Below are 27,477 nucleotides of genomic sequence, written 5' to 3'. Positions count from 1 at the left end.
GCAGAGAGAGTGTGTGATCGAGAGAGAGAATGAAGGAGCCAGTGTTTGCGTGTGAGCCAGTGTGTGTGTGTGTTACTGACCATGAGATAGGTGAACATCTTCTGTAGCTCCAGCAGGGTGGTCTTGTGTTTGATGTCCTCGGCGTACTGAAGGCCGAGAGATAAGACGACACGTGAGAATATGCTAATCGCTGTACCACTGTTTCACCAAATGTAACGTAACAGCAATGTAACATATCAACGCAGTCCATCGTCATGGCAAGTCATATAGCAGTATGCTAATAGTGACAGTAGTGTGACAGGATGGTCTTGTTAACAGTAATGTAGCAGAATTATCATGTAAGAGTATGCGCATGGCGACAGTAACCATAATGTTACAGTATTGTCAAGTACCACAGTCTGGTTACAGTAATGCAACTGTTTTGTCGTGATAACAGTAATGTAACATGTTCATGGTAACAGTAATCCAACAGTATGGTCATAGTAATAGTAATGTAATAGTATGCTCATGGAAACAGTTACAGTAATAAAAGTAACAACAGTACCATAGTAACGGTATCAGTAAGGTCATGGTTCCAGTAATGTCACAGTAAGGTCATGGTTCCAGTAATGCAACAGTTAGGTTGTGGTTGCAGTAATGTCCCAGTAAGGTGATAGTAGCAGTGAGGGTACCTTGGCGGTGAAGATGGCCTGGCGGGCCTCTGGGATCATGTAGAGCTGCTGGATGGTAGAGGCCAGGTAGCAGGTGGCTCCCAGGTTGGTGAGGCCCACGAAGCGGCACTCGGCGCGCACGTCCTCGTGGGGCCAGTAGTCCCACTTGTAGGGCGCGTGGGAGGCTGCAGACACACGGTACACCCAATGACCACCAGCCTGCATTCTGACCAGACAGCATGCTAGGCAATGTCCCCGCTAGTATCCAGCCAGCTAATCTCTAATCTAATTCTTACATCAAACAGCTCAGAGTATAGCTTCTAGTGGCTTGGGTGCAACTGGGAGTTGTTCATATCAATAATGTCTAACCACTGTATGAATGCTTTTATAACTTATAGTTCTTGCACCATCCTCTACATCCACTGTGACATCCGAATCCATCTGGGTTCAGTTTTTGAGGGTGTGGGTGGGGGGGCTCACCTTGCATGTGCTGGGACATGACCCAGTTGTGGAGCAGCCGGTAGTTCTCCACGGAGCCCTTCACCGTCTCCACCAGCAGGTCGTAGGCGGCGGCGCGCGCGGCGTGGGACTTGCACTTCGGCTGGGCGCGGTCGGCCAGGCTGGGCAGCAGGAACAGCAGGTTGTGTACGTCCCGCAGGAACTCCTGGCCCTCCCGCGAGAACTTGAAGGGGGGCTTGTGCTTCAGCACGCTGGTGGCGAGGCGCAGGAGGCCCGTGAGCCCGTCGTCCTCGATGGCGCCGTCCTGCTGGTCCAGGATCTCTCGCCTGGGGACGGGGGGGGGGGGGTTCATTAGGACATGAAACTAAACCTAGCTAAATATAACTAAGCTAAATCTAACTTAGCTAAATCTAACTAAATCTTACTAGACTAAATCTAACTAAATCTTACTAGACTAAATCTAACTAAACTAAATCTAACTAAATCTCCGTTCACTATCTGTAGGGGGGGAATGAGGGCGGATAGTGGTGATGAGGATGTTGGTGAGGAAGAGGAGGAGGTAGGGGAGGAGGATATTGGTGAGGAACAGGAGTGGGGGGAAGAGGAGGATTTAGGTGAGGAAGAGGTGGGGGAAGCATGTTGGTGAGGAAGAGGAGGGGGTGAGAAGGAGGGGAAGTGAATATTCTTACGTCCTGATGCAGTCGGCCAGGTGCCGGGCCAACGCATCCAGGTCCAGCAGAGTGGTCTGTGGTTAAACAGGTAGACGGTAACCATGGAGATCAGTAATCAACAGGTAGTGAACAGGTGATATAAACTACAGGAATTGACAGGGTAGTGCAGTAAGCAAGTAGACAGTAACCATGGGGATCAAATGGGACAACAGGGGAAATGAACAGGGGGCTTTATTAAACAGGAGTTGTCGGCGGGGGGGTGGACCAGGCGTCCTACCTGGCTGGCGTCCTTCACGTGGATGTTATCGATGAGTTTACAGAGGAGCCAGAAGTACTCCTTACAGCCCGTCCTCAGAATGGGCTCCTCCTCGAAGTCCTCCATCTGAACACACAACAGCTAGAGTGAGCCTCGGGTCACTGGGACTATTCCCTGTAGCCCTGCGACACAGGAGACTAAGGCGACAGGATAATGACCATGATTCATAGCTGACCGCGAGGGAGAGAGAGCGACAGAAAGAGGGAATGTTATAAAGAGACTGAAGGAGGAAAGAAAACCAGGCAGGGGAGATAGCGAAAGTCATAAGAGAATAAGGGGAGAGAGACATAGTGACACAAAGACAGAATGAGAGACGGAGAGAGACATAAAATGAAATAAAGACAAATATGCAAATAAGAGACAGGGAAGAGCTAGACAGAGAGAGACACGGAGATAAAGCCAGACAGAGAGTTGGACCGTTAGAGAGACAAACAGACACATTGAAAGAGACAGAATAAGACGGAGAGAGAGAGTCCGACAGAGACAAAGAGAGAGAGACAAAGCGTCCTACCCTGAGTGGTTTGAGGGCCTGGGCGTCGGGGAGGAACTTGAGCAGGGTGGAGGCGGCCAGCAGCAGGAAGGACCTGTTGATGGACTCTCCTCCCTCCAGGCCCGATAGAGACAGCTTGTACAGCCCGTTACACGCCTCATGTCTCACCGCCGGCTACACACACACACACACACACACACACACACACCAACAGTGAGACAGAGACAGAGCGTGTGTGTGTGTGTATTTATGTGTGGTGTGTGTGTTTTCCCCACCTCCGGGACCAGCAGGGTGAGTTTGCGCAGCCAGTCGTGGAGGTGCTCGCTGTCCGCCAGGCTGGACTTGACCAGGGAGCAGCAGTGGGCCCAGCTCACCATCAGCCACATAGAGTAGTGGGTCACTGCCGGGAGCCAGTGAGAGTGGGAGACCGTTAGTTCTCTGGGTGGGGAGGTTGAGCTGAAAAGAGGACCTGAGAGGGAAGCTCTTACCTTCATGACGGGAACGATGGTCTGACTGAGCCTTTAGGACCCTGGCGGACACAGCAACAAATAAACAAGGTGTCAACATGGGTCAACATTGGTGATGATGGGGCCCCCGTTCAGTGAGGCACGACGTGTACTGCGGTCTTGGGTAACCGTGGCGATCGGTGTTGAACATGTTGACGTGTGGTTGCCACGATGATAAGTGATGTGTACATGTGGCGTCTGGTTACCGGGACGGTACGTGATGCTCATGGCTAGGCATGGTTACCTGTGCGCCAGGTTGTCGTAGGTGTAGGCCACATTGATGAGTCTCTGGATGAGGTTGGTGCCTTGGACCAGGCTCAAGAACACCTATGGACCAGGTTCAACCACAACTCCATCACACATCAATATCCCACACAACATATAGAGCTCCGCAATGGAAATGTGCATTTAAAATATCCCCCAATAGGATAATATAATCAATATCTAGCTGTTTTCCTGTAATTAGCCCTGTTAGCCTACTATCAGCTCTGTTAATCTTGTAGTAGCTCGCTTTGGTAGCAGCTCTGTTAGCCTGTTTACAGCTCTGTTAGTATCTAAGGAGTTAGCTCTGGTAATCTTTAATCAGCCAATTAGCAGCTAGCTCTGTTAGAAGCTGGCTCTGTTAGCCTACCATCAGCTCTGTTAGTAGCTAGCTACGTTAGCAGCTCTGTTTGCCTGTTATTACCTAGCACTGTTAGCCTGATATTGTGAGGCGGTTAGCCTAGCGCAGGGCATTTACCTCGGTGAGGCGAGGGATGTGGAGGCCCTTGCCGTGCTCCCCGGTGGCTTTGCGGGACTTGCCGGGCCAGGGCCGCTTGCGCTGGCTGTCGGTCAGCCCGGACCAGGAGAAAACGTCGTGGTAGGCCAGGTCCAGGTCTGACGGCTCCACCGCAAACTGGCAGATCAGCTTCAGTAGACAGGCTAGGCAGTCCAGCAGCCACTGGGGGTCGAGGAGGAGGAGGAGGATATGCGGAGGAGTGTGGGGGAGAAATAGAGGGAGAAGAGAGTATGGGTATGATTAGAGGAAGGGAGTCAATAATCGGTTTCTGAGACCTTTGTGCCTCCCATGTCACAGCTATAAGAAAAGTCTTGCTTCCTTACAGCAGTCAAAGCTGTCAATGCAGCAGAGACTGAAATGGTAGCTTTAATGACCGAGCATGTCCTACAACATCCTCATGTTGTACAGGACTGCCGGGCTACCTAGACCCAGATCAGTTGAAAGAGAACATGGGCCCTGTCCTCTGGCCTCACCACGGTCCAGGATTCGTTGTCCCGTGGCTCCAGGATGGCCGAGTTGAAGATCTCCAGGAGCAGCTGAAGACCTCCGGACGACACGAACTGGAGGAGGAGGAGACGTTCCGGAAGGAGAGGAGGAGGAGGATAGAGAGATGTGGGAGGAAGAATAGGAGAGAGGTGAAGGGTGTGATAGGTGAGGGGGAGGAGCAAGGAGCAGAGAGAGGGAGGGAGGGTGGGGTAGGAGAGGATTTGGCAAACCATGAAAACATGTCCAGTACTATCAACAGCAGAACATTGTGATCATTGATAGTGATGTGAGTCGAGGCTGGGTACCTTGCAGCTCCATGAGTTTTTGCTGTTCTCTATCAGGTCCTCACTAGAGTCATCGGAGTCTGGGTAAAGGTCACTGTAGCTGCCCTGTGGGATGAGAGGACAGACAGACCCATCAGATACAGGACAGTCTGTCAGTGTCTGGGCAAGGGACAATTTTTACTAAGAAACATTGTATTTGATATGCATATTATATGGAGCTTTTGTGACAGATTAAACGGGTGAATGGTGTATAATGTTGTATACCGTGGGCTCTCTGTGGATGGACCAGGTGAAGGGTGTGTAATGTTGTGTACTGTGGACTCTGTTGGGGGGACCAGGTGAATGGTGTGTAATGTGTACTGTGGATGGAACAGGTGAATGGTGTGTAATGTGTACTGTGGATGGAACAGGTGAATGGTGTGTAATGTGTACTGTGGATGGAACAGGTGAATGGTGTGTAATGTGTACTGTGGATGGAACAGGTGAATGGTGTGTAATGTGTACTGTGGATGGAACAGGTGAATGGTGTGTAATGTGTACTGTTGATGGAACAGGTGAATGGTGTGTAATGTTGCGTACCGTGGACTCCCGGTGGATGCGTCGGTTGGGCTTGCCCAGCGCCTCGATGATCTCCAAGGCGTACAGCAGCTTGTGGGGACTCCTGATCCTCAGCAGGTCCTTCCAGGACAGAGCCTCCCCACTCTGAAACACACACACACAGAAAATGTCTGAATGTTAGCATGAAGCAGTATTTCAAAACACACACTTTATCACTGCATTAAAGAAATAGAAAATGTCCCTGAAAATAGATCCGTCTCCTCAGGAATTGCTTACAGATTGACACCATTTTATTCCAATAAGACGACCACTTTTGAGCAGCCCAACCTGCAAACATTGTGCTTAATTCATGCTACCACTGTGCGAACATCGTGCCAACTTCTGGCCATCATCCTGCCAACTCTCTCCGCTGTTCCCATGCATGGCCCGCATTGCCAGTGTGGTGGTGAGGAGGAGCAGGAGGTGTGGGGAGGGAGGTAGACATGAAGAATGAGGAAGAGGTATGGGTGGAATGAGGAGCAGCAGGAGGCTGACCGTGTCGTCTGAGATGTTCTGGAAGGCCAGCAGCATGTTGGGGCAGGTGGGCAGCAGCATCAGCAGCTCCCACACCCGGCGGGACAGGTTCTCCGCGTGGAGGTGGAGCTCTTCACACAGCAGGCTCTGCATCGAGTAAACACACACACACACACACACACAGTTAGTCCTCACAATCTACTATACAAGTCCTCACTGGAATAGTGAAACATAAGTAATAACACGACACACCGAGGGTTGGCGCACACACACACACACACACACACACACACACACACACACACACCAGCCAAACCAGACTCACGTCGGCGCTGTCGGGCCCCCCGTCTGCACTGGGGCTGGGGGGCTTGAAGCAGGCCAGCATCTCCAGCAGGTCGAAGAGGGTGGTGAGGTGGGGCTCCTGCAGGAGCAGCAGCATGGGGATGTGCTCCTTCTGGGGAGGGGGCAGGCAGGAGGCAGGCAGCTGCACCCCCTCGCCTTTCCTCTCCCTCCGCGGGGCCCCCAGGGACACAAACACCATCTGGGGGGGGGGGGGGGGGGGGTGAGGAAGAGGGGATGAGACGCAACGTAAATGTGGTGCAGTGGTTCTCAGACGGTGGCCCGCGACGCATGAGTTGGACCAAACATGTCACAGGATGGCCAGGGGAAAAATATATCACTATCTGCATTATACATGTCACACAGAAAGTAATTGTCATTACACACTTTTGGCCTTGTGACCCCTGGTGGGGAGGCCTATGAGGTCCCATCTACTTTTAAAGAAATGTTTGGGTGCAGGATACCCCACTGAAAGAATACACTCAAAACATGTGCCACTGCTTGGTAAATGTCAGAGTGCTGCTCCTCTTCCAGTGCTTGGCACTTGTTCTGTGAACATCCATACTGTATTGACAGCGAAATATTCTTGTTTCTCTTTCTTCTGACAAATGAACCCATCATAAGTCGCTTAAACCTGCCAAATCCCCTAAATGGAAATGGAAGGAAGTGGACCCTCACCTGCATGTCTTTGAAGCCCAGCTCGTGGAGCGTCTTCTCGTCATAGTCAGTGGTCAGCTCGTGTCCAGAGGAGATCATTCGGACGGGACCCATCAGGCCACCTGCAGAACACAAGCACAGGGTTAAGCCACAGATATCCTCCATGGGGAAAGGCCCCCATAAACTAGCGACCACAGTTTGAGCCAGGCTCAGAGTTGAAGGTTAGTATATTATATGCTTAAGGCAGCAGGTGACCTGGGAAGTCTGCAGACTGGCGGCTGCTCTGGCCAAACTCCTGCAGCTGGGCCTGCTGGCTCAGCTGCTCCTTCTGCAGGTTCTCGTACCAGTGGGTCACCTCGGCCCGCAGGTCAGCCACCTGGTCACTGGGGTACATCTCGATGGTCATCTGGAGAGCACACACCAACACAAACACACACCACTTGTTTTTAATAGTGTACATGTATATTGAGCTTCCGATTCTCCTATTTCTTATATAAATAAAAACTGTCTGCCTGTCTGACTGTACCTGTGTGTGTGTCCTACCTTGTCTGTCTACCCGTCTGTGTCCTACCTTGTCTCTACCTGTGTGTGATCCTGCCTGGCCTGTACCTGTGTGTGATCCTGCCTGGTCTGTACCTGTGTGTGATCCCACCTGGTCTGTACCTGTGTGTGATCCCACCTGGTCTGTACCTGTGTGTGATCCCACCTGGTCTGTACCTGTGTGTGATCCCACCTGGTCTGTACCTGTGTGTGATCCCACCTGGTCTGTACCTGTGTGTGATCCCACCTGGTCTGTACCTGTGTGTGATCCCACCTGGTCTGTACCTGTGTGTGATCCTACCTTGTCGGGCAGACCTGCTGGCTGGCAGACGATCCTGAGAGGCAGAGACTGTTTGTCGCTGAGGGCCTTGAGGTGGCTGGTGATCCCCGTCCCCTCGATCTGCCACTGGCGCAGATGGTATGCGAACCTAACGCAACCCAGGGCCGACCTCAGTAACATTAGCACCATGATAAACATGTTTTAAACACCACGCTCTAGCACCTTGATAAACATGTTATAAACACCACGCTCCAGCACCTTGATCTACGTGTTATAAACACCACGCTCCAGCTCCTTGATAAACATGTTATAAACACAATCTAGCACCTTGATAAACATGTTATAAACAACACAATCTAGCACCTTGATAAACAGGTTATAAACACCCAACTCCAGCACCTTGATAAAAATGCTATAAACACCACGCTCCAGCCCCTTGATAAACATTTTATAAACCACACGGTCCAGCACCGTGGCGTTTATCACTGACGCAGGTAAAAAAGTGTGTTTACCTGCGTCGGAAGGCCTCCAGGTGTGTTTTGAGCATGAGCAGCCCCCTCTCGATGCTGGTGAGGCTGGGGTGGGCGTGGTGCTCCAGGTTAGCTGATGCCTTCAGCAGACTCTCCATGCACTTCCTAATGAACTCCTGTTCCTTCTCCAGACCTGTCTTACCAGCTGGTCGGGACATACACGCACAAGCACACACACCAAATATGTCAGAGGTTTGAAATGATAGACATTATGATAAAACAGAGAGGAGGTTTACAAGCACTAGGTATTAGGCAGGGTGAGGGGACTGAGTCTCAGAGGGTGAGGGGACTGAGTCTCAGAGGGTGAGGGGACTGAGTCTCAGAGGGTGAGGGGACTGAGTCTCAGGCAGGGTGAGGGGACTGAGTCTCAGAGGGTGAGGGGACTGAGTCTCAGAGGGTGAGGGGACTGAGTGTCAGGCAGGGTGAGGGGACTGAGTCTCAGGCAGGGTGAGGGGACTGAGTCTCAGAGGGTGAGGGGACTGAGTCTCAGGTAGGGTGAGGGGACTGAGTCTCAGGTAGGGTGAGGGGACTGAGTCTCAGAGGGAGAGGGGACCGGGTAGGATGGAGGTGAGGGGACTGAGTCTCAGGCAGGGTGAGGGAACTGAGTCTCAGAGGGTGAGGGGACTGAGTCTCAGAGGGTGAGGGGACTGAGTCTCAGAGGGTGAGGGGACTGAGTCTCAGAGGGTGAGGGGACTGAGTCTCAGGTAGGGTGAGGGGACTGAGTCTCAGAGGGAGAGGGGACCGGGTAGGATGGAGGTGAGGGGACTGAGTCTCAGGCAGGGTGAGGGAACTGAGTCTCAGAGGGTGAGGGGACTGAGTCTCAGAGGGTGAGGGGACTGAGTCTCAGGTAGGGTGAGGGGACTGAGTCTCAGAGGGTGAGGGGACCAGGTAGGATGGAGGTGAGGGGACTGAGCAGGATGGAGTAGGCGGGAGGTGAGGTAATGGAGTAGGATGGAGGTGAGGGGATAGAGTAGGCGGGAGGTGAGGTAATGGAGTAGCATGGAGGGCAGGGGTTGGAGTAGGATGGAGGTGAGGGGACTGACCGTTGATGTAGTAGGAGTTGATATACTGGATGGCGGCTCGGCTGATGTCAGCCGACTGGGCCCTGAGAGCGATGCCCCACAGCTGGTCCATCCCACACAGCTGGAGACACAGAACCAGGGTGATGACCACTTGTGATGCACATATACATGCGTTTGTACTCTTGTGTGTGTGTGTGTGCTTTTTTATGTCATTGCATGTGCCGGTGTGTGTGTGCGTGCAATTATTCCTGCAAATACGTTTCTGCACGTGTGCGAGTGTTTGCGTAAAAGCGTGAGTCTGTTCTTCTGTCCATGTGTCTGTGAATGTGACGTCTATGTGTCTGACATGGTAGTGTGTGCGGGCGTACCTCACAGCTGGCGCTGGTGTCCAGCGCGCTGGTGGCCAGGCGGGCCAGGTTGCAAAGGTGCTGGAACAGGTTGAGTCCTGTCATGCTGATGGTTTCTGGCTTCAGCTGGGGCATCTGGAAACAGCACATTAACACCATCACTTTGTGTGTGCGCTTCTCATCTTCTCCAAGAACAGGTGCTTGTAGGTCTCCATGGTAACTCAACGTATGTGTGAGTGAGTGTGTATGTGTGAGTGAGTGTTTGTGTGTTCCTCATCTTGTCCAAGAACAGGTGCTTGTAGGTCTCCATGGTAACTCAATGTGTGTATGAGTTCCTCACCTTCTCCAGGAAGAGGTGCTTGTAGGTCTACATGGTAACTCAATGTGTGTGCGTGTTCCTCACCTTCTCCAGGAAGAGGTGCTTGTAGGTCTCCATGGTAACTCAATGTGTGTGTGTGTTCCTCACCTTCTCCAGGAAGAGGTGCTTGTAGGTCTACATGGTAACTCAATGTGTGTGTGTGTTCCTCACCTTCTCCAGGAAGAGGTGCTTGTAGGTCTCCATGCCCATGGCGTGCTGGTCCTTGCTGCGGACCTGGTTGAGGAACCAGTGCAGCGCGTCGTCGTAGCACTCGGCGTCCTCCACCAGACAGTGCCACAGGATGTCCACCTGCTCCAGGCTCAGCCCTGAGGGACGCCACACTGCACCGTCAGCACCGCCGCCCGGTGACCCCCGACCCCCGAGGGGGCAACATTAACACACACCTACACTGGGGCATTTATTGACGGATCTGAGCTCTGTTTCTCACGTTGAGATTCAAAGTATCGTTTGAGTGGCTGACAAAGCGGCGAGTTGTTAAACGGGGGACGTCCTCTATAAAAGTACCAGAGGTCTTCTACATCCGGCTAATAACACTGTTCCACCGTAGTGGAACAGTGAAGTTATCCTGCTACAAACGGGGTCTAACCCTGACCCTTTAAGCACAGTGTATGGCAGTTATCTAACCCCATACAAAAGACGTGTTTGTTTTGAATGTTCCGTTATTGTTCTGCTGCTGGTCATGGGACTCTTCCTGTCGATCCGGATGTAACCTGTTCAGCTGAACATCAACTGTGCAGTTTCTCAGCCACTTTGGTGGTTTAAAGTTACAGTGGATGGCCTTTTGTTGTTAGATACAGCCCAGCAGTCATCCGTAGAACTAACAAACGAGCACACACACACACACACACACACACACACACACACACAGACACACACACACTTGTTCGGCGGGGAGGGGTCATGTTACATGGGTCAGCTACTGAATCTGAAATCTGACCTGGCGACGAGACTAGGTTCTGGGGAATCAAAATCACAAACAGCCAGAGACCTGATGAATAGGCTTTTGTTTAAGCTTTTGGTTTCGAGGAGAACGATGATACGTTTAGAGAGAGGATAGAGACAACAGCTCAGAGCAGCAGCTTGGTATCTGCGGACTGGTGGGCTTAAGGAGAGTTGGCATGTTTTCTAACATCCACAATCTAATAAAGGGATACCAAGTCAAAGGACCATTAAGGATGGTCTTGTTGTGATGGTTAGGGTGTTTAACTCCCAGCTGAAAGGTCCTTGGGTTGAACCAGAATGTCTGAGCAAGATGCCCCTTAACTCCTAACTGCTCCTTAATGACATGTATCTGAATTCCCCTAGATGCTTTGGATTATGTTGTCTGCTAAATGACTAGCCATGGGAAAACAAAATAGTAGGTGTGGCTATCCAAAACTGTTCCAGGTGGGCTTTTACTTTGAAAGGCACATTGGGATGGAAAGAAGCGTTCATGACTTGAGTGCAGGAGGTGCAGGTCGAGGCATTGGTCTTACTGAAGTGATCTGGAGATCCCAGGGTGGAAAAGACACAGGTGAGGAACTGCAGACGGACCTGCACCTCCGCACTGTGACTGTATCTGCAGAAACAAGAGATACATGCCATCAAGATCTACTCACATCAGCGATACATGCCATCAGCATACATCACCGTGGATTCATCCCTAGAGGGATCCTATTCTTAGGAGCTGAAGGCTAATGGTAGGAGTTACTTTCATCACACTTCAACTCACAGTGCAAACTTGTGTCTGTGCTCGCGGATCTCCTGGATGTAGTGCAGCAGGTTGTCGAAGAACAACTTCATCATGTGCAGTTCCTTCTCCGCCCACCTAAGCCGAAAACAATAAACACCACATCTTTAACTAGACAGGTACACACACATCGTTAACCGGACGGGTACAGACACCCGCATACACATCGTTACCTGGACAGGTACAGGCACCCACATACACATCGTTACCTGGACAGGTACAGGCACCCACATACACATCGTTACCTGGACCGATACAGACACCCGCATACACATCGTTACCTGGACCGATACAGACACCCACATACACATCATTACCTGGACAGGTACAGGCACCCACATACACATTTTACCTGGACTGATACAGACACACGCTATACATTTTTACCTGGACAGGTACAACCATACAAACACACGAAAGCGCACACACACACTAACACACACACTCAAGGCCGTTGACAGCCTAAGGGGGTGCAACCTACATAGTGATCCAGTGGGTGTCATAGCTGGAGCCAAACTGTTGAAAAGTGCCGAAAAGTTTTGGTAGCAGTCGTAAAGAGACAACCACAGACCTGAGGAGAGGGAAACAAATAATATCATATTTAATAAAATATAAACGTGACCATATGGTTACATTATATAACCATCCATTCATATTCATGGCCATAGATGGATTATGCATAATAATAAAGAGCAGAGAGAGGTGAGGCCACGAGATTCAGGTGTGACATCCCTCTTACCTGTGGTGTGCAAGGTTGTCAAGGCAACCCTCGATGAAGCGCATGCGGATCTGCCGGTCGGTAAACCAGCAGACCAGCGAGCAGAGCAGCTTCTCTGCCTCACTGATCAGGCCCTCAGACAGGTGGATCTGATAAAGAGACATGGAGACCATTAGAGAAAGGGAAAAGGGAAAGAGAAAATGTTGAATGAGCTGTACAATTCAAAACAAATTCAAGAGCTATCGTTAAATATAGATAATGTGTTCACAGAAGATTTGGCCACAATGACCAATATAACACGTTGACCAGAAGATATTGTACAAAACTAAAGTCCATTAACGAGAATCCTCTTAATGGGACATGACGAGACTAGCCTGTTAAGGGAGTAGGAAGGAGAGTTTAAAGTCATTCTGTTAAGGGTAGTAGGAGAGGAGAGTTTAAAGTCATTCTGTTAAGGGTAGTGGGAGAGGAGAGTTTAAAGTCATTCTGTTAAGGGTAGTGGGAGAGGAGAGTTTAAAGTCATTCTGTTAAGGGTAGTAGGAGAGGAGTTTAAAGTCATGTGGTTAAGAGTAGGGAGGAGAGTTTAAAGTTGTTCTGTTACGGGTAGTAGGAGAGGACTTTAAATTAATTATGTTAAGGTTAAAGTGAGAGAAGAGTTTAAAGTCATTAGGTTAAGGGTAGTGGGAGAGGCGAGTTTAATGTCATTCTGTTAAGGGTAGTGGGAGAGGAGAGTTTAAAGTCATTCTGTTAAGGGTAGTAGGGAGGAGAGTTTAAAGTTGTTCTGTTAGTAGTAGGAGAGGAGAGGGTTTAGAGTCATCGTAAAGTATAAAGCCGAGTGGTTCTGCCGTACCGCGTCCTCATCCTGAACAAGGTCCCACAGCAAGGTGTTCCCCTTCTTACACACGTTGTCCAGGTTGATGTCTGTGACCGCGTGGCCAGCGGAGTACTGGTGCTTGTGTACGGCCGGGCCTGCAGGGGGGCGCAGGAGAGCACGGTCAGCCACACCAACACACACACACCCGCTTCCCATGTATACATTTAAAATGGAGCCAAAAGTGATCATATCTTCAGGAAAAGCACAACCCATGGTAAAATTAGTTGATGAATAGTTTATAAATAATGGTATCAAACGGAACCGTAGTGCTTGACCACAGCACTCTAAACAGGCCAACTGATGAACGAATGGAGAGAGGGTGATGCAGTTGCCGCGGTGACACACCTTGCACAAGGTGCTCGTGGTAGATGGAGGCCAGGTTTGGGAGGTGCTGCTGCAGGTGGGAGCTGAGCTCGGCGTGAGAGTTGATCTGGACTAGCTCCTCCTCGCAGCCCGACTCCTCGCCGTCAAAGTCGGCCATATTCTTCTCCGACTTTGCGCTGATCTGGGAGCTGCTGCAGCTCACGTCGTCTGCACTCAGCATGTCCTCCACCAGGTGACTGCAGGGCGGGGCCGTTAGTAAGGAACACAACTCACCCTCACCCTGTCTATCACAGTCTATTCCATCACACATCTATCACACATCTATCACATGAGTCTATTGTACACAGGCTCCTCACCCTTCATCGGGGTGGTGGTGGTGGTGGTGGTGGTGATGGTGCGGAGGGCCCATGAAGCGTCGGCAGTTGAAGAGATCGCTTCCCATGGCGTCCCCCAGGAAGTCCCCGGGTCGCGGCAGGCATGGGCCCTCGGGAGGCCCCTGGACCCCCTGCGAGGGCCCCAGGTCCGGCTGCTGCTGGGGCTGCTGGTGGGGGAGTGCTTCCCTCTCGGGCCCCTCCAGCCGCCCTGACGACGAGGCCGAGCAAGCCTCCAGCATCCTCATGCGGCTCTCCAACGACGTTGAGGCCACTGCCGCCATGGCCACCGCCGTCTCTGGGCTGAACGGCAGCACCTTGGGTTTGGGCCCGCCCGCTGCCACCCCGCTGGTCCCTGCCCCCTGGCCCGGCCCTTCCCCCAACGCCTCACCGGCCTTCCTCTTCCTCGCCTCCGGTGCTTCCCGGGACGGCCGGGGACCCTCCCCCGCCACCGGCCCCGCACGACTCCGCCCCTCCCCCCCACCCTCCTCTTCGTCCTCATCATCTTCGTCATCTTCATCGTCCTCATCGTCCTCTTCCTCCTCCTCCTCCTCCTTGAGGGCCTCGCTGTCGGCCATGTCCTCAGAGTGCATCTCGCTGCCGGGGCTGCCTGCCGATTGGCTGGCGTTGCTGGATGCTCCGCCCTGATTGGTGGATGCCTCGCTGCGGCCACTGCTGCTGCCCTCCTCCACACTGTTGGCCGTCTCGTCCGAGCTGCCCTGCATAGACTCCTGTATCATAGATAGGTCGATATATATTATAATATTAATTATTCATTCAAGTCTTGAGTCCAATCAAATCTAAGAACTTTTAAAAAAAAGCAACATAGCGTGCTATAAATAAAGTTTTATTGAAAAGGACATTTTTGAAGGGTTAAGGAAATAATATTGTACCTGTATGTGTGTGTGTGTACCTCTGTTTCAGAATATGCTGTGTGTGTGTACTAGGGCTGGGCGATATGGACCAAAAGCCATATCTCGATATCTTCAAGCAGAATATCTATATAAGATAAATATCGATATTTGTTGACGCAATAACATAGTTGCCGTTGCCGCGCTCCAACTCGTCATTCTACATCGGTGGCGTCGCTGTGCTCTCATTTCCATCCTACCTGCGTCGCTGTGCTCGTTAACCTGCCTTGCTGATGGGGGGGGGGGGGGGGGTTAGTTACCGTGGAGCTACCATTATTACTATAGCCTACCTACCTACCGTTTGGATTTAATGTTACTATTCCTACCATTCGGAATTGAACATAGTTTGATGGTTGAATAAATCAAGGACTAGACACTGCCGAACATTACAATATAATATATAATTTCATGGCCAAAAGCTGTGTGCGCCTCCGGAATATTATGACTCTTATCTCCCGACCGTCGGGTTCTCCGGCGTCTCTGGTTCTTCCACTTCCTCATCAATCTTAAGCACAGAATTGAATCGCGACATGGAGTGACACCCACCGGAGCTCAGCTCCGCCGGAGCGGACACCCGCCGGACACTATGGTGGGTGTCCGGGAGTCCAGAATCATTTTGGGACAATTGCTGTACTGCCTTTATCTGATTAAAAAAATATTAATGTCGAGACAGCTTAAGATTTTGGGTCTCTGCACGCATTTTTGAGCATGTTGTGCTGCTGCAAGTGATGGAACATGTTGGTCGTACTCTACCCTTTAGTTGCGACCGATTTGAAGCACTCTCTACAAAAAAACAGATTCTTTCATTCTGTCAAGCCCCTCTGCGCCGCGTTTGCCGGCGGACTCCATGTTTCGTGCCGTAGAGGATCTTAAAAAGTCTCCCGCTCTGAGCCGGCAGAGCGGGAGAGAGATAAGCAGAGTTACGAAATAGCAGGCGGCAGTCGCGGTTCGAAACTGCTGTTACTTGGATAAAATATGCCATACTTTCAATGCAAATTTAACTATATCGATGTTGACGATAGCGTCTCGCTCCACATCTCGTTTGAAAAAATATCGATATATTTCAAATATCGATATATCGCCCAGCCTTATTGTGTACCTCTGTGTGAGGGTGTATTTGTAAACCTCTGTATCAGAGTTTCTCTGTATCAGAGTGTTTGTTTACCTCTGTATCAGTGTGTGTGTGTGTGCGTGTACCTCTGTATCAAAGTGTGTGTACCTCTGCATCAGAGTGTGTGTGTACCCCTGCATCAGAGTGTGTGTGTACCTCTGTATCGGAGAGTCTCTGCTGGCCTCTCTTGCTGCCGCTCATCATCTGGTCGTCCATTTCCATGTCGCTACCTCCACTCTGCTGCGTGTCACTGCTGTCAGGACTGGCCGCCGGGGACCCTACACCCACGCGCACACATACACACACACATTTAGTCTCCATCATGTACTGACGCAATGGAACCTGTGAACCTTATCAAGTGATCCAGCAAACCAGCAGAGGAGGGGGGTATGTTGTCCAATCAGTGCATTGTTTCTAGAGGCCAAAGCATTGGTTTTGCTTATTGGGACAGGACAGTAAAGTGAAAGTAAACCCACGTTTTAACAGGAGAATTTCTTCCAGTTTTATACATTGGAATCTGGGCAGTCCCGACAGTTGTCAAGGTTTTAGAAACAATAGACACCTTGGGTTTAACACCTTCCCTTAAACGACTGTATCAAAATAAACTTACTAAGTGAGATGTGCTAACACCAGAGTGAGTGAGCGGGAGGAACAGACCTTTCTTGTTGCCCATGGGCAGGTTGGTGTTGAGGAGGGAGGCAAAGGAGCTCTGCTTGGAGAGCTGGGCTTTAGCTGCTAGGGCGTTGTTCCACAGGGCCTTGATTAGCATGGAGGCTAGGTACAATGTCTGGTCGGACATACACACGCAAACACACTCATTATTATCATGAACATGGAGACAAGCTAAAGGGGCTGGATTCACACACACACAATCATTATGATTAGCATGGATGTGCGTGCGTGTGTACCTGTGTGCATGTGTGTGTGCATACCTGCTCGGTGTGGGTGCTGGGGTGCAGTCCAGACACCAGATTGAGAACGTGTCTGAGGGGGACGGGGTCCAGGTTCTTGATGAGCGAGGGGAACAGGTCGTGGATGTAGCGGCTGCAGTGCTTTAACTGAAGAAAAACAGGACAAAAAAATTATTTGAATGTGAAGAGCTAACGTGCTAGCGCTACATTTGAATGCGAGTCTATAACTTACGTGCCAGCGCTACATGTGAATGTGTTTCCACAGCCAACGTGCTAGCGCTACATGTGCATTTGTGTATATAGCTAACGTGCTAGCGCTACATGTGAATGTGTGTATATAGCTGACGTGCTACATGCAGCACTACACATAACCAACCAACCTGCGCTGCGGCCCAGATGCAATCGACATGCTGCGTACTGAGCCTGCCCTCTGCAGCCAGGAAGTTCAGGATGACCTGGCACTGCTTGATAATCTGGAACACAATCAAAATGTGTGAATGGGATGATGTAAACACTGTTCAATGTTAAATAAAGAAGGATGACACAGTTGAATATCTGACCTCTATGTGCAGGTTGGGTCCGAATATGTGCTCCACCACGTTGTTGTTGATGAGCCAGTCAGCCAGCTCCTTCGCTATGGACCTGGAATGAAGAATACATCAGAACCATCAAAGAGAAAACACACACAACCACCAGCGAGTTTCATCAGTACTCGGATAGGAAGTGCAGAGGGAGCTCAATCTGAAACCATTGATATCTGAAGTACTTTACATCTTTAATCCTTGCTGTGGGTAGTTAAGTATTCTATTGTTAAAATACTTAACATCTTTAATCCTTGATGTGGGTACTTAAGTACTGTAAGTAAAGTATTCTCTTGCTAAAGTACTTTTTGTCTCAGGTGCAGTGTGGACTCACGTTTCCGTGTCGGAAACCAACGACTCGTTGTTGCAGACGTCGTTGAAGGTGTGGAGCTGGTTCTGAGGAAAGACACACATTGCACGTAAACACAATGAGGAGCGTGCATGTGTATGTGCATGTGTGCACTCGCGTCTGTAATAAACGAGGAACACCGTCATAGCTAGTGTTGAGACACATACTGTCAACTGTTGCTATTGGTTGGTATAAACTCTGTGCTACAGGATTGAATGTAAATGATTCTCGCTCCTCTGTGGGTGAAGTAGGGGTCGATTCACGCAAGAATAGCGATTCTTATCTTCCATGATTCTGCCTCACATTTAAACCACTTTTTTTTTATTATTCTGTGTTCACAAGCGATCAGTTGACACAACTTTACTCAAATTTAAAAACGGCATAAACAAATACACACATTACTCTTCCATGCCATAATTTGCCCCATCGCCATTTTTGGCCCAAAGCAGACTGTAGTGGATTGTTTTTCAAACGAGAATCAGTTGTGAATGTAAACACGACCTCAAGAATCGGCTCGTGGGACAGGCTGGGACTGACCGTGACCTGGCTGAGGCCGGCCAGCCGCATGGTGAGGGTGGGGGACATGAAGTACTTGAAGGCCAGGTCCAGGCTCTCCTTGTCGAAGCACAGAGCGCTGTCCAGGGGCTCCTTCACCGTGCTCCACATCAGGTCCGCCATGTTCCTGGCCGCGCTCTGACGCAGCTCCTGGTCCGACAGCTTGCACAGGTAGCTGGGGAGAGAGAGGATAGACGACCAGTTAGGGCTGTTGTGATTGGTCAGCCTGCTGGTTAGTGCAGGTCTTGACACTAGGACATAAACGGTACAGGTAGCTGGGGAGAGAGTGAATAGACTAACGGTTAGGGCCGCTGTGATTTGTCAGCCTGGTGGTTAGTGCAGGTCAATTTAGACGCTAGGACATTAACACCCCAGTGACATTTCATACTTCCTAATCGGCTCCTCTTGAAGTGTAGAAGAGTGTAATTGGTAAGAAAGCATTTCACCATGTGAGTGGAGTGCTCTGTGAAAATATCTGTTCCTAGTAGCCTATATCTTCCTCTGTAGAAGACCATTTAGATTTTAGAATGCTCCCTGCTCTGACCAATCAGGGCATATTTTCCCTGATGGATTCTGGGACTTCTCAATGCCGGAGATCGAGGGAGCATTTTTGGGTTAGTTTAAATTTCAAAATCTTTTACTCTCTTTTCCCAACTCTTGAATAGTATCTGCAGGAACTTTAAACAATGATGTTATCAGGTGGTGGGCTGCTAGTTGTCCACTCTGAGCATTGAACAGCCCAGAGGGAGCGATTTCCATAGCTCTATTATTTGAGAGTTCTGACAAAGCCTTGCCCAATCACATAAAGAGATGGGACAATTTTTTTTGTTTCTCATTGACAAGTACATATATCTATCTATATATTAACAACCATGCAGATGAGAAGCCAAGAACATAATGTATAAATATTATGAAGTTGCATTATTAGCAAGGCTACAGAGGAATTTATGAAAGAAGATTTTCTGACCATGGTAACCAGTTTCAAAAACAAAAACGTAAAACGAAAAAAAGCAACCACAGGCTATCACATGCCATTTCGTAATGAAAATAGCAAGTCAGGAAAGATGCAGCGAGGGGCATCAAACAGAGGTGGGGGGGGGGGGGGGGGGGTGTATGTGTGTGTGTCCCTCTCACTGTCTGTCGCCTGTGTCAGTTTGACTGTCTGCCTGTCACCATCACATCTGTCTGTCTATCCATCCATCTGACTATCTGCCTGCCTGCCAGTCTGATTCTGTCACCACATCTGTGTCTGTCTCCACTGAAGCCTGTAATCCGTCTGGCTCCTACAAGGTCATGTGAGGAGAGGCTGGCTGGGGCCCTGGCGACTGTTGCCATGGCGAGGGCAGCTCTTCCTAGCAACAGGCTATGAAGGCGGAAGCCAACAGCAAGCATTCCCTGCCTCTCAGTCTGACAGAGAGAGTGAGATTGTTCGGCTGCAGACTCGTGTGTTGTTGAAGACAGAATAATGAGAAGGGAAACAGCTGGCGTTGGTTGTGGTTAAGGCCAGCGAGTCCAGTTACTGGTGGCACCATGACGACCATTTACCTACTTCATTCAACTACAAATGTTTATGGATGACATTATGTGCTTGTGACGCTATTCTGAGAAAAACAAATAGGGAGGGTTGAATAAAGAAAGACTAATGAAGGAAATTAGAATTATCATTTGAATCCATTGCATTACACCCCAGTTTCTTCGATTTCAAATGGGAAGCGCATTGCTTAACATCGCTACAGCCTTGGGGTGTGTGGGTGTGAGCAATAGAAGTCCATGCTCACAGGAGAGAAAAGTGTCGGAAGAAAACGGAAGCCATAACTCTAACCAAATTTGAGGAGTGGTGTGTTTGTGTGTCCCTTTTCACGAGTACTGCATCATCCTCGATTCTCATGTATATCCATCATCATCGCCACAAAGCAGAGAGCATGAAGGAGATATATACAGACAGACAGACAGACAGACAGACAGACAGACAGACAGACAGACAGACAGACAGACAGACAGACAGACAGACAGACAGACAGATGACGCATGGACAAACAGACATGATATGTAGACAGACCAGCAGAAAGACAGACGTGTAAATGCAGGTCAGCGCCAGGGCCTCACCGTATGACGTATGCGCGGAAGGGCATGATGTGCTGCATGACTGCAGGGATGTGCAGCCATATTCGGATCTGTAGGCAAGCAGAGAACAAAAATATAACAAACGACAACTCAACACAGACAATCCAGAGCACACCGGCAGTCAGCTAGGTCACAAGGGGACGCCTTTGGATGCAGTCTGGTCTGTTATTATCCCTCATAAAATTTGTTCAGGAGGCTGGTGCTATAATCTTATACAGCACACTTCAAGGGGTATTCGTTGAGGTTTATACAGGCAAGAACCACACTCCAAAACTTAAAAGGACAATCAACAAAAGACAATTGAAGACAAACAATTCAAAAGAGAAATGTAAGATAGAATAATGACATGTGGGAAATGCAATTAGTTCGGGCCAAAAGCTAATAGTGTTGTGTAAAATCCATGCATCCAAAACAAAATTCGAAAATGGTGTACAACAAACACGACTGTGTGTTCGCACAAACACAATGGTGTGTGCACGCAAATACAATGGTGTGTTCACACAAACGCAATGGTGTGTTTGCACAGTCAGAATAGCTGGTTTGCCAACAGCCCCAGGGTTTGGCTTTTTTTTTTTAAAAAGGACCATTGCACGCTTCCGTTTATTTCAAGATGAAGCAGTTTGAAACAAGAGTGCTGAGGGATTAGGAGCGTTTGTATGACCGCTCAAGCGGGAACAAGAAGGACAAAGAGATGTTCGGAGACTCCCGGTGTCATTGACCAACACATCGCAGAGACTAAATCGTAAGCCGATGAGAACACACCAATTTTATTAGTCCTTTATGGACCAATCAATAAATTGATTTGTCCATTGAATTGATGGATTGAAACACTGTTGGTGTATGATGTGTACATGAATGGGTAATTGTGATAATTATTCTAAAGCAATTTGAGTGGCAACTGGTCTGAAAAGCACGATATAAAGTCCAGCACATTTACCGCTTAACCAAAAACTAAACAACCATTTAGTTATTTAGTTAAAAAACAGTTAAAAGTAAATGAACAGAGATAAAAGTATGTGAAAAATATCTGTGTATCATTTTGTAATAACACATGATTATTCTTTTATCAGCTTTAAGACAAATGAAAGTCTAGGAGGCCACAAGAGTAAACACGCCCGGGACGGGGCGCATGCTCCCAGGGTACTCACGTTGGACACGATGGTGATGAAGGCGTGGGCAATGGGGAAGGGGAGGCTGTCCGGGGCGCCCAGCTCAAAGCACTCCTTCATCAGGGACAGGCCGTGCTTCCCGCAGAACAGACACACGTAACGCAGCAGGTGGAGCGGCACCTCCACATCCTGGAACACCAGAGCAGAGGGCTGAAGGAGGGCTCACTGCTGTGGGGGTGTGGTGGTCTGTGTGGGGGTGTGGGTCTGTTGGGAGTGGTGGTCTGTGTGGGGGTGGTGGTCTGTGGGCGGGCGGTGGTCTGTGTGGGGGTGGTGGTCTGTGAGGGGTTTCAACAACAACCAGTCACATGATCATGGTCTCTGAAAGAGCAGGTACTTACGTTCATGTCGCAGAAGGATCCCAGGATGTTACTTTCGTGTGCAGATATGTCCTAGAGAGACAAACACGGGTGAGGCAAGAACATGTTTAAAATGTATGATACTGTATACCAACAGCTACTTCAACAATAACGTGTGTTGTATTTGTAGGCTGTGTGTACCTCTAAAGTAGGGTCTGTTGGGTTTGTAGGCCATGAACTGTCTATAGTAGGGTGCGAGTTGTGCCTAGGCCGTGTGTGTAACTCTATAGTAGGGCATGTAGGCTGTACCTCTATAGTAGGGTGTGTAGGCTGTACCTCTATAGTAGGGTGTGTGTTGTGTTTGGAGGTTGTGTACCTCTATAGTAGGGTGTGTAGGCTGTACCTCTATAGTAGGGTGTGTGTTGTGTTTGGAGGTTGTGTACCTCTATATTAGGGTGTGTAGGCGGTACCTCTATAGTAGGGTGTGTGTTGTGATTGTAGGTCATGTACCTCTATAGTAGGTTGTGTGTTGTGTTTGGAGGTTGTGTACCTCTATAGTAGAGTGTGTAGGCTGTACCTCTATAGTAGGGTGTGTGTTGTGTTTGGAGGTTGTGTACCTCTAAAGTAGGGTGTGTAGGCAGTACCTCTATAGTAGGGTGTGTGTTGTGTTTGGAGGTTGTGTACCTCTAAAGTAGGGTGTGTAGGCTGTACCTCTATAGTAGGGTGTGTGTTGTGTTTGGAGGTTGTGTACCTCTATATTAGGGTGTGTAGGCGGTACCTCTATAGTAGGGTGTGTGTTGTGTTTGGAGGTTGTGTACCTCTAAAGTAGGGTGTGTAGGCTGTACCTCTATAGTAGGGTGTGTGTTGTGTTTGGAGGTTGTGTACCTCTATATTAGGGTGTGTAGGCGGTACCTCTATAGTAGGGTGCGTGTTGTGCTTGTAGGCCGTGTACAGGGGGAACTGGATCTGGAAGATCTTGGCCGTGCACATCAGAAGCTTCTCCTTCTCCTCGGTGCTCCACGAGGTTAGGGGTTCATTGCCGTCTGTGGCCCCGCTGGCGCTTCCCCCCGCCACTGATCCAGACTCCCCACCAGCTCCCGACCCATGACCACCACCACCACCACCTTCAAGGCCCCCCAGGTCCGACGCTACAGCTGGAGCCTGGCCCGCCTGCTGGCCCGCCCCCGCCCCCTGGTTCTGGTTCTGGTCGGGGGCGTCGGCAGCGTCCTCCTCGGCAGAGTCCCGCTCCACGTTGACGGGCTCGTCCTCCCCCGGCGAGGAGGGCCGTGGGAGCAGGGCGGTGCTGCCTCCCCCGCCGGCGGAGGCTCCTCCGCCCCACCCAGGAGAACCCGCCCCCACGCCGGTGTGCGTGCGTCCGTGTAGGGAGCAGAGCAGCTCCCTCAGGCCGCTAATCTGGGAGACCACCAAGTTGATGAGGGCGTACACCAGCTGGTTGAACACCTCCAGGTGCTTGTACTCCTTGAAGCAGCACAGACATTGCCTGGGGAGGGGGAGGAGGTGGGAGAGGTAGACAGTGGGCTTGTCATGAGGAGCTCATTGTACAGAACAACCATAATGTCCATGTTCTGTGTACATGCATTTGTGACCATATCCAGAAATACCAACACTGTCCCTCGCAATAAATTAACCATTAAATCTATTTATCTGAAAGTTCTAGTGTACATTGTAAAAATAATAAATAGCACTGTATTGCTGCATGCCATTGTTGCCATTTTCCAATAGTTTTGTGCCACCTTTGAAGTTTCCCATAGCCTGCGAGGCCGGTGAATCTCGATTTACAAACAACAACAAACAGTTTGTTGGTCTATAGTAGACACCACTAGGACTAAATAACACATTAGCAAGGGCAGTCTGTACCATCAAGGGATGGTGTGACTCTACAAGGCAAATATAAAAATATATCAGATATTAAAAATTAAGGAGGAGCAGGGTTGCCATCTCCCGGCCCTCTGTATACCCAGCTACAAGCAGCTCCAGACTGCTAACTAAATCACTGAGCGGGTGCCGTTTAGCATGAGAAGTTAATCACTATGAAGGTCAATGCCCAAGGCTCCTGGGCCAGGCCAGGAACATTCCTCTGCTGGATGAAGCAGCAGATCAGAAACAGCCCGGACTCAGACAGAAAGAAAACATCATGTACGTTCTGGAACGTGGGCCTCGTTAGCATCGTCTGCCTCACAGAGAAACACACTACAGACATCTCTGTTCCTCCAAAAAGAAGGGCTGCAATATGAGTCGATAAGCAGAAAAATCATCTCATCTATAAACATTTGCTGCAGTTTATTTGCGATAGCACATTTAAGACATCACTCTGGTAACCGACGATGGCAATAATCGTTAGTTGCAGCCCTTCTTATAAGGGTTGAAGTCCACTTCTGTGACGGGTAGTCGCGTTGGCCTCTACGTTGGCCTCTACGTTGGCCTCTGGGTCTCTACAACACAGGTATACCTACACCCTGGGTCATTACATCAGGCAGTTAGCGGCAGTAGGGCAGTGCTAGCAGGCAAGGGGCAGAATGGCAGGGCTAGGTGTGATAAGGGTAGGGTAAGTGGCAGTAGGGCAGGGCTAGGTGGGATTAGGGTAGGGTAAGTGGCAGGAGGGCTAGGTGTGAAGCAGGGACACTCACCTCTGGGTCCAGGAGCTGATGTATCCCAGGACTCGTAAGGCATGTTCCTTCTTCAGCTGGAAGCCTCCCTCGCTGCCGTCTGCATCCGATACTGTGGGGGAAGGACACGCACAAGCAGTGAGGCCTACTGTTCCCCTTGACCGTGACCATTCATCTGTTATCCTCTTATCGTTTGTTCACCCCTGGCCAATGTCCTTCACAAGTATGAAAGAAATATTCGCACCATTAAATTTATTTAGCTGCAATTTGTCCAAAGGGACAAAAGTAATACAATGAGTGCGTTCAACCATGAATATTCAACCCGAGATTAATGAGAGGACATACAATGAATCAAATAAGCAAAGAGCGTTAAGTGCTACATTATAGAGGAGAGACATAGAGAAAGATTGTTATTGGCTTTTTATGAGCCACGATGCAGTCTGAACAGATGAGCCTTCAGTCTGCGGCGTAAGATGGGTAGGGTATCAGCTGTCCTGATGTGGGGAGCTTGATCCACCTTTGTGGAGCCAGGACAGCAGGGCTAGGTATGAGTGAATTTGACATCCAAATCGAATAACCTTAACTTCCCCTGCAGCTCATTGGTTATGCCCGACAACATGTCCAACCAACACGAAAGTAAATGTTTCCACCAAGACAAAGGACAGGCTGACAGGCTTTGCGCTACTGTGTGTTTTTTCACCTTATTAGAGCCAATAAAATCCCTAAGGACTAAATCTCATTTCACCTACAACGAGAGAAGGACAGAGAGAGAGAGAGGCATAGAGAAGGTCCAAGGGGAGAGATCAAGGGAGAAAGAGAGACAGTTTCAATTCCTGACCTTTTGTGTCATCAAACAAAGCCAGAAAGGATGGGCAGAAAGAGACGATGAGATGCAGGGCAGACAGACAGTAAGGATCTATTTCTCTAGCCCTTTTCACACATGCACTGCAAACCTGAACTCACGTAGACTCATGTGAGACTGTAAATAGCCCAATCCGTTGGTCCATTGCTCCCTAAAATACATGTAGTATTGATATAAATCAGAAACAATGTCATAGTCTAGTCCGCCGTCTTCAATGTGGCGTCAACAAAACACTTTTTGCTTCATGGTCTGCCTCCTGCACACTTTCCCCAGGTGCCTACCCTCAACTAAACTAAACCGAACTTCCAGTATGTGAGGACGCCCCCTGACACGGAGAATCTCCTGCTGTGTGCTACCTGTGGGGCCCGGCGACTCGGAACAATGTCCGGACATTGTCCAGAGTTCATGCGTAAAAAGGGCCTCTGATGGAACTGATATAATGCAGAGCTCTACTGAAGCAGGGATCACGAATCACGGCGGTGTTGGGGGTTTTAAGACTCCTTGCTGAAAGGTTAGCAGTCTACCTGTAGGCATCCTTTATTGCTCTAGTCAGTCTGCTCCTTAATGACCGTCATCGTTACAGATGCCTGCACAATAACTATAATATGCATAGCAATAGATTCTCTGCCATTGATTCTTATTGCTCTTGAAAACGTTCCAATTACAATGGCCTTTGCAACATTATTCACAATATATGAAATGATATATCTATTTTTAAGACACAGTAGTCAAATCTATCCATATGGTTTTGGATAGTAAATGTTTAGATAGTTCTTTGCAGTGCCATCACAGACGGCTGACTATAGAACAAACTACCTTTGATAAATTAATAGTATTTATACAGTATGAAAGGTGCAGAGGTTGTTAGATGAACAGTGAACACCCACTTGAAACAACTGCAATCAGTCTTCAATTCTATTTACTTTTTAGCAATCGAGAAGTTTTACTCCAAAGTGTCCGCCAGTGAATTCAGATACATGTCATTAAAAGTAGGTGGTGTTTGGCTACCTGGCTCAAGGATCTCAAAAGGCAGACTGTCGACGTTGGGAAGCAAACACAGAACCTTTCAACTGGTAAAGAAACCCCCTAACTACTAGACCGTAAACACTATCATGTCCCCTCACATTACATTAGGTCAGCTCCCAGCAATGCTCACAAGTATTATTTCACACCATATATGCTGACAACATCTAAGGTTGCATTAATTTAAAACTGGTGTTTCCACTATGGTCTCATTCCCTCATTTAAAAACTCTCACACGAAGAAACATGCTTAAAGGTCAGAGGTTATGCAGAGAAAGCACAGCACATGGGCCTGCCTGTCTCACACGCGAGACACAGCTGACAGCCCTCCAATAACCCGCACACACAACCACCCCAATAAACACACACAAGGTTTTGAATCAAAGATTTGACACACGTGTATTAGGCATATGTTCAGCAAGGAAGGCACAAAAAGACAATGTCTAGCAATTATGTGAGACAATCAGCTGTTATACGGTATTATCAACAGGGATGTGGAACAATCAACCTTTTTCTTTATGCGCGTCCCTATGAGTAAGGTAAAGAAAAACCTTATTACTTAGCACTTACTTACTGTCACTCAAGCAATACACCTTGAGTGACAGTGATATGTGGAACTAATGCGCAATAGCTTGTAAAAAATACAGACAACAAACAAAGCCTTGTTAACCAGCATGAACCACCGACAGCTCTGCTCCTCCAATATTGATCTGGTATTGCATTCCAATTGAGCCTTCTAGCTTTACCCTGAACCCAAGTTGAAGCCCATTGACAAGTAGCAGTTAAATGGCCAACTTGGTTCATCGATTAACAACCATCTATCCGATAGCACCAACACTAAACACCAACATATCAGCCTGGTTGCAAAGGTCATTAAGCTGTTCCCTCATCTTGAACAAACATTTGCCAAACCACTAACAATAGGATGCTCACTCAAACAGGGGTGCCCCTGGAGGTACTCACAAAGAAGTTGATTTTGTTGATAATTATTGCTCATAAACAAAGTTACGATCAGAAAAAGAAAAGCAAACCTCAGCGTCTTCCATTTGAAAGCAGAGCCCAGTACAATATTAAAGAATTATTCTAAAAGAAAACAGTATAATATTAGTTTAGAGGCGTCTGCAATATTAACAATGAT

At 49.0% G+C, this 27,477-nt stretch overlaps 1 protein-coding gene across 1 annotated transcript in view; it reads right to left on the bottom strand.

The window, feature by feature from the left end:
• The window catches only part of usp34 (ubiquitin specific peptidase 34), a 48,121-nt gene that overhangs the window by 19,606 nt on the left and 1,038 nt on the right, over window positions 1–27,477 (bottom strand). The window contains exons 2-42 of the mRNA XM_079730916.1: window positions 24,477–24,567; window positions 22,741–23,329; window positions 21,871–21,921; window positions 21,512–21,661; window positions 20,346–20,413; window positions 18,222–18,414; window positions 17,670–17,731; window positions 17,315–17,396; window positions 17,135–17,227; window positions 16,776–16,901; window positions 16,501–16,630; window positions 16,000–16,121; window positions 13,807–14,552; window positions 13,472–13,686; window positions 13,103–13,221; window positions 12,274–12,401; window positions 12,016–12,105; window positions 11,517–11,612; window positions 11,281–11,363; window positions 9,956–10,110; window positions 9,448–9,561; window positions 9,101–9,200; window positions 8,040–8,202; window positions 7,549–7,675; window positions 6,963–7,113; window positions 6,729–6,829; window positions 6,037–6,252; window positions 5,733–5,858; window positions 5,220–5,342; window positions 4,662–4,745; window positions 4,344–4,430; window positions 3,832–4,032; window positions 3,337–3,419; window positions 3,075–3,115; window positions 2,862–2,986; window positions 2,608–2,760; window positions 2,058–2,162; window positions 1,799–1,854; window positions 1,131–1,435; window positions 672–835; window positions 81–146 (exon numbers count right to left, since the gene is read on the bottom strand). Coding sequence (XP_079587042.1) covers window positions 81–146; window positions 672–835; window positions 1,131–1,435; window positions 1,799–1,854; window positions 2,058–2,162; window positions 2,608–2,760; window positions 2,862–2,986; window positions 3,075–3,115; window positions 3,337–3,419; window positions 3,832–4,032; window positions 4,344–4,430; window positions 4,662–4,745; window positions 5,220–5,342; window positions 5,733–5,858; window positions 6,037–6,252; window positions 6,729–6,829; window positions 6,963–7,113; window positions 7,549–7,675; window positions 8,040–8,202; window positions 9,101–9,200; window positions 9,448–9,561; window positions 9,956–10,110; window positions 11,281–11,363; window positions 11,517–11,612; window positions 12,016–12,105; window positions 12,274–12,401; window positions 13,103–13,221; window positions 13,472–13,686; window positions 13,807–14,552; window positions 16,000–16,121; window positions 16,501–16,630; window positions 16,776–16,901; window positions 17,135–17,227; window positions 17,315–17,396; window positions 17,670–17,731; window positions 18,222–18,414; window positions 20,346–20,413; window positions 21,512–21,661; window positions 21,871–21,921; window positions 22,741–23,329; window positions 24,477–24,567 — 6,080 coding nt within the window. The remainder of the gene's footprint in view (window positions 1–80; window positions 147–671; window positions 836–1,130; window positions 1,436–1,798; window positions 1,855–2,057; window positions 2,163–2,607; window positions 2,761–2,861; window positions 2,987–3,074; window positions 3,116–3,336; window positions 3,420–3,831; window positions 4,033–4,343; window positions 4,431–4,661; window positions 4,746–5,219; window positions 5,343–5,732; window positions 5,859–6,036; window positions 6,253–6,728; window positions 6,830–6,962; window positions 7,114–7,548; window positions 7,676–8,039; window positions 8,203–9,100; window positions 9,201–9,447; window positions 9,562–9,955; window positions 10,111–11,280; window positions 11,364–11,516; window positions 11,613–12,015; window positions 12,106–12,273; window positions 12,402–13,102; window positions 13,222–13,471; window positions 13,687–13,806; window positions 14,553–15,999; window positions 16,122–16,500; window positions 16,631–16,775; window positions 16,902–17,134; window positions 17,228–17,314; window positions 17,397–17,669; window positions 17,732–18,221; window positions 18,415–20,345; window positions 20,414–21,511; window positions 21,662–21,870; window positions 21,922–22,740; window positions 23,330–24,476; window positions 24,568–27,477) is intronic.

The sequence above is a fragment of the Pollachius pollachius genome, assembly GCF_949987615.1.
Source record: "Pollachius pollachius genome assembly, chromosome: 2".
NCBI lineage: Eukaryota > Metazoa > Chordata > Actinopteri > Gadiformes > Gadidae > Pollachius > Pollachius pollachius.
Note: the sequence above shows the minus strand (reverse complement) of the source record. Positions and strands in the feature narration are given on the sequence as shown.